Here is a 6,700-nt window from a genome sequence, read left to right on the forward strand (position 1 = left end):
AAGAAAGAAAAAAACAAAATGAATGTCAGAAGAAACGCTGAAACTCGCACTTGAACAGAGTAGCTAAAGCAAATGGATGAAATGATGAAGTAAAAGAGCTGAACAGATGATTTCAAAGGTGGCTTGAGAAGACAGAGTAAAGTAGTATAATGAAATATGCAGAGACCAGGAGTTAGAAAACCAAAAGGGAAGAACATGTTTGGTGTTTCTCAAGCTCAAAGAACTAAAGAAAAAAAGTCAAGCCCTGAGTTGCAATATTGAGCATTCTATGGTAGAATATGGAGGCATCAAAAGAACGGAAGAAAATTTCTGTACCAAAAAGAATTGGTTGACATTCAGCCATTTCAAGAGGTAGCATATGATCAAGCTTATGATCAGGCCAAGTTGAACTGAAAGAAGGCATTGTTGAAAAACAAAGCTCCAGGAATTGATGGAATACAACTGAGATGTTTCCACAAATGGATTTAACACTGGAAGCACTCACTTGCCTATGCCAAGAAATTTGGAAGACAGCTATCTGGCCGACATACTGGAAGAGATCCATATTTGTGCCCATTCCAAAGAAAGCTGATCCAATAGGGGATTATCTAACAGTATTATTAATAGCAAACACAAATCAAATTTGCTGAAGATAATTAAAAAATGGTTGCAGTAGCGCATTGACAGGGACCTGCCAGAAATCGAAGCCAGATTCTGAAGAGGATGTGGAATAAGGGATATCACTGCTGAAGTCAGCTGGATCTTGGCTGAAAGCAGAGTACTGGAAATCCTTTACCTTTGTTGTGTTACTTATGCTAAAGCATGTGACCGTGTGTGTGCGTCACAGTGAATTGCTTGGTATGGCCCTTCTAGCCATGGTCTTTTTAACTCTCACCAGTTGGCTGGGTGTGCAGGGGAGGTGCTTGCAGTGCACCAAGGGGAATGGATAGCCTGCGAATAATGTAAATAAGGTGCATGACATCCTTGTGGTGGTGGGATGTGCATAAAAGGTATAAGGAGAGGACTAGTCAGTTTTGTCATCTGCTAGACTTTAAATTCAAGAACATAGGGAGAATCTCACTGCCATCAAGAAAAGGTGTTAGATTTTATCAAATGCTTTTTCTGCATCCAGAGATGATCATGTGGTTCTCTTCCTTTGTTCTATTGACGTAGTATATTACGTTGCTGTTACCTGTTGAACCACCTACATTCCTCAAGCCCACTTAGCCACAGTGTGACTCTTAACATCTTGTTGGATTGTTTGCTATTTTGTTGAGTATTTTTGCATCTATATTTGTAAGAGATATTGGCCTATAGTTTTGTGTGTGTTTTCAGGGTTATCTTTGCTTCATAGAATGAATTAGGGAGTATTCCTTCTTTCTCTTTCTTTTGGAAGAGTTTAACAGGATTGGTGATGTTTCTGCTTTAATGTTTGTCAGAATTCCCAAGTGAAACCATCTTGTCCCAGGCTTTGTTGTTGTTGTTGGGAGGTTTTCATAACTGATTCGATCTTTGCTTCACTTGCTGTGGGTCTGTCGGGACTTGTATTTCCTCTTTAATGGGTTTGGGTGGGTTGTGTGCACCTGTGAGTCTGTCCCTGTCACCTAGGTTATCCAGGCTGTGGACACACCAGCTGCTCATCATTTGTTATTGTTGTTATGTGCCATCAAGTCAGACCCGACTCATAGCGACCCCTCCTTGGGTTTCCGAGGCAGTATCACTACAGAAGTAGATTGCCCCATCTTCCTTCCAAGGAGTGGCTGGTGGATTTGAATGCCAGCCTTCTGGTTAGCAGTCAAGTGCCTTAGCCACTATGCTACCAGAGCTCCCATTTCACCTCGGTTATCCAGACTGTGGATACACCAGCTGCTCATCCTATCCTGTCACAATTCTCTTTATTTCTAGCAGGTCAATTGTAATGTCCCCTTTCGTTTCTCATTTTGGTCATTTGCATCTTTTCTTTTTTTGTCAATTTTATTGATCTTTTCAAAGGACCAACTTCTGGTTTTATTGATTCCATACATACTTGTTTTTGTAAACGGAAACAATTATAAGTCAGAAACATGAAATTATCTATAGATGTTGAGGAGAAATGAGGTAGTATGAAGGAAGGGATGGCATCCAATTCCATGTATTCCTTGTATTAGTTTTGACATTTAGAATTACGTTAAAAAAACCAAACTCACTGCTGTCAAGTCGGATCTGACTCATTGCAACCCCTCCTTGGGTTTCCGAGGTGGTATCACTATGGAAGTAGATTGCACAACCTTCCTTCTGAGGAGTGGCTGGTAGGTTTGAACTGCCAGCCTTCTGGTTAGCAAATGCCTTAGGCACTATGCCACCAGAGTTCCCTGGAATTATGTTAGTGTTTTTGTATTTCATAAAAGTAAAATTCCATCAATAGGATGGGGAAAATTTTTTAACTGAATATAAACCAAAACAAGTTAGTTATATACCAAATGAGCAAGATTATTGCAAAGAAGGAAAAAAAAAAAACTAACAAACTTTTAAGGTAGCACTCTCAGTATATACTATCAACTTAAAGAACTGTAAAGAAATTTTACATGTAGCAGATTTGTTTTGATATTGATATGGCTATAGCAACTCTGAAACTATTTTCTGTGAATTTTTAGATTGAGCAAGTGAGTCAGTATATTGTCGGAACCAGGGTTCTCACAGTGGGGAAGGGAGCTGTACACATGGACAGGGGAAGGCAAAAAAGATTCTCCCTGGGTGTTGGTTTGTAACCAGAGGTATTGTTACATATTAATTTCCACCAACTCAGTGGCTTAAAACAACATAAATCTATTATCTTACAGTCCTGGAGTTCAGAAGCCCAGAATGGGTCTTTTGGGGATAAAACAAGGTGTGGTCAGAGCTGCGTTCCTTTTGGAGCCTATGGGGGAGAATCTGTCCTTGACTTTTCCAGCATCGGGGCTCATGGTTGAATCGTATCCAACTCTGCCATTTGGGTCACATCTCCTCTAACAGTAACCCTCCTGCCTCCTTTGTATGTGGACCCTTGATTGCACTGGCCCACCTGAATAATCTTCCCACCACACAACCCTAAAGTCCCATCTGCACAGCCCCTGTGACATGTAAGGTAACACATTCACAGGTGCTGGGGATTAGGACGAGGGCAAAGGGGGGCCCACAAGGCTGGCAGTTCAAACCTACTCAAAAGTGCCTCTGAATAAAGGCCTGGAGATCTGCTGCTAAAAGGCCACACCCTTGGAAAGCTGTGGAGCCCAGTTCTCCTCTAACATACATGGGTGCCAAGAGTCAAGTCCACTCCCCAGCAGCTGATTTGCCTTTTTGGTTTACTATATTTTATGGCAAAAAGAGAAATCTAAATGCTTAATCCTCTGGTATATACTGTAAATGTTAGTCTTCAAATTACCTAAGAAGCAAAAAATAACACTATTTGATAAATATGCACAGAAGCTTGCAACCACATTTATTAGAAAAATACCATTTGGGAATTCCCCCTTTAAAGGCAGAAAAAGATGTCTCAGGACATTCTTCTTCTGTTTCTATCAAATTCCACTCAATAGGGCAGGCACGCTAGCCCTCTGAATATTCATAGGCCAGGGTGGCTCAGTCCCACCACACACCCAGCATACCACGGCAAGTCACACAGCAGCAGTCTGCGAGCTGGGCCCGTTCTTCCCATCCAGATGGTTCTGGAGTGACACGACTGGGGAAGTGAGACACCAGTACTCCACAGCAGCAGCAACCCAGTGTGCCCGTGGGAGCTGCCACTTCACCTTTTCTTCACAAACTTCTTTCTGGAAGCATTGGGATTTAACCGCCTCCTCCCGGCCCCGAACGTGCTATCTCGGATCTGCAAGGCAGCTGACCGGCTGCAAATGTCATTCTCGGCAAAGGGAGAGACCCCAGCTATGTAGTCAGGGGCAAACACGTTGGTTTTCTGCCTGGCCTTTCGGGAGAGTCGCAGCTGAGGGAAGCGCTGGTCCTCAGTCAAATGAGGGTTGATGGCATATTTGCCCCCCTTGGGAGTGGGAAGTGAATACTGCAAAGAAGACAAGGAAAGGCCTTTAGAAGAGCAGGAAGATCCACGTTCATCGATACACATCCACATCCTGTTACAGCAAAGCTCATGTTACAGATCACAATGCAACCAGACAACAATGGCGTCAATAACATGCTGCCTTATTAGATGCTAAACATGTGACATGTATCTTCCCACTTGACTCTCACAACTTACTGATGAGAACCTGAAGCCCAAGCGGGTCAGGTCACTTGCCTATGAGTTTTCTTGTGAGGCCACTCCTTTCCAGAGAAGAACAGTAACAAAAGAATGAAATTCAATGCAAGGAATGAAGGGCTGACGATCTACCCATCGGGCACCAACAGCACCATGGGGGGCTTTCAAGTATGCTTCAGTTTGTTCTCCCTGTCAGGTCCCCGACTTCCTTAGAGGAACCCCCTTAATGGAAAACATTCAACTCAGTCACAGTCCTGCCCACTCACCTCCAGTAGGTAATTCTCTTTTCAACAAGACATTCTCCATTGACACACTCCCAAGTCCTCTTAACAGTCCCCACAGTCAGTCCTACTTTCACTCTCTGTCCCAGCTGCATGCTGTGTACCATTATTTACGCAACACTTTTCTTTAAACCAATGTATGAAAAAAATGTAGCCTCTTCCTAAGTAATAACAGCCACAAAACTGCAGATGAGGAATTGGATGCAAGTCAAGTTTCCTCTAACTCACATGATAATAAATGCATGACTCTTAAAAACTGTAAGTTTATGTTCCATCAAAAAAGTACCTTTTTGAAACACATAACAAAATGACAGCAACCAATTCATACTTGTTGATAATTACAATGAATGTTAATGGATTGAATGCACCACTCAAGAGACAGAGAGTTGCAGATTGGTAAGAAAACATAAACCATCAATATGCTGTCTACAAGAGACACACCTTAGAGACAAAGACAAGAACAGACTAAAAATCAAAGGTTAGAAAAAGATATATCAAGCAAATGGCAATGAAAAAAGAGCAGGAGTGCCAATATTAATTTCTGATCAAACTGACTTTAAGACAAAAACCACCATGCGAGACAACAAGGACATTATATAATGATTAAAGGATCAACAGAATAATTAAAGGATCAATTGAACAAGAAGATATAACCATAATAAATATCTATGGACCCAATGAAAGAGCTCCAGAATACATAAATCAGACTTTAAAAGAGTTGAAAAGGCAAAGAGATGACTCCACAATTATAGTGGGAGACTTTAATATACCACTTTCTTTGAAAGATAGAACAACTGGCAAGAAACTCAGCAAAGATGCAGAAGAGCTAAACAATACAGTCCACCAACTTTGCCTTGTAGACATCTACAGAGCACTTCACCCAACAACAACACAATACACATTCTTTTCGAGAGCACATGGAACATTCTCCATGATAGACCATATGTTAGGCCATATAGCAAGCCTTAATAAATTTAAAAACACTGGAATACTGCAAAGCATCTTCTCAGATCATAATGCTATCAAATGAGAAATCAACAATAGGAAGATAAACAGAAAAAGAGTAAAACAAATGGAAACTGAACGACACTCTCCTTAAGAAAGACTGGGTAAGAGAAGAAATAAAAAGTGAAATTGAAAAATTCCTTGAATCAAAGAGAATGAAAACACAACATACCAAAATTGGGACACAGCAAAAGCAGTGATCAGAGGCCAATTTTTAGCAATAAATGCACACATTTATAGCAATAAATGCAAGAAAGAGCCAAAATCAACACTTTAAAGCACTATCTCCAGCAATCAGAAAACGAACCAGCAGGAAAAGCCTACAGTCACCCAAAGAAAGGAAACAATAGATTTGAGCAGAAAGCAATGAAACAGAAAATAGAAGGAAAATTGAAAAAAATCAACAAGCCAGAAGTTGGTTTTGTGAAAAGATCAATGAAAATGACAAACCACTGACAAATTCAACAAAGGAAAAGAGAGAGAGAATAGAGATAACATGAATAAGAAACGAAATGGGTGACATCACAACAGAACCAACTGAAATAAAAAGAATAATGGCAGGATACTATGAAGAACTGTACTCCAACAAATTTGAAAATCTGGAAGAAATGAACAGATTTCTAGAAACATACCACTTACTTAAACTAATACAGACTGATGTGGAAAAGTTGAACAGATCCATAACAAAAGAAGAAATTGAACACCTTATCAAAAAATTACCAACAAAAAATAGTCCTGGCACAGACAGTTTCACTGGAGAATTCTATCAAACATTCAGAGAAGAACTGATACCAATCCTAATCGAACTACTCCAAAACATAGAAAAGGATGGAATCCTAACTCATGTTTATGAAGCAAGCATAACCTTGATACCAAAACCAGGCAAAGACATCACTCAAAAGGTAAACTACAGACCCGTATCCCTCATGAACATAGATGCAAAAATCTTCAGCAAAATCCTGGCCAACAGACTCCAACAACATATCAAGAAAATCATTCATTATGACCAAGTGGGGTTCGTATCAGGTATGCAGGGATGGTTCAACATTAGAAAAACAATCAACGTCATCCACCACATTAAAAAAAAACAGAGAACAAAAACCACATGATCCTATCAATTGATGCAGAAAAGGCATTTGATAAAATCCAACACCCATTCCTGATCAAAACTCTCAGCAAAATAGGAATAGAAGGGACATTCCTCAAC

The 6,700-nt window shown here is 40.4% G+C and overlaps 1 protein-coding gene across 1 annotated transcript in view; it reads right to left on the reverse strand.

Annotated features, from left to right (window-relative positions):
- Positions 1-3,742: 3,742 nt before the first annotated feature.
- NOB1 (NIN1 (RPN12) binding protein 1 homolog) overlaps positions 3,743-6,700 on the reverse strand; it is a 13,740-nt gene continuing 10,782 nt past the window's right edge. Inside the window, exon 9 of the mRNA XM_007940314.2 lies at positions 3,743-4,012. Within this exon, the coding sequence (XP_007938505.1) occupies positions 3,743-4,012 (270 nt within the window). The remainder of the gene's footprint in view (positions 4,013-6,700) is intronic.

This window comes from Orycteropus afer, unplaced genomic scaffold (genome assembly GCF_000298275.1).
Source record: "Orycteropus afer afer isolate SDZICR_OR568_19922 unplaced genomic scaffold, OryAfe1.0 scaffold00067, whole genome shotgun sequence".
NCBI classification, from domain to species: Eukaryota; Metazoa; Chordata; class Mammalia; order Tubulidentata; family Orycteropodidae; genus Orycteropus; species Orycteropus afer.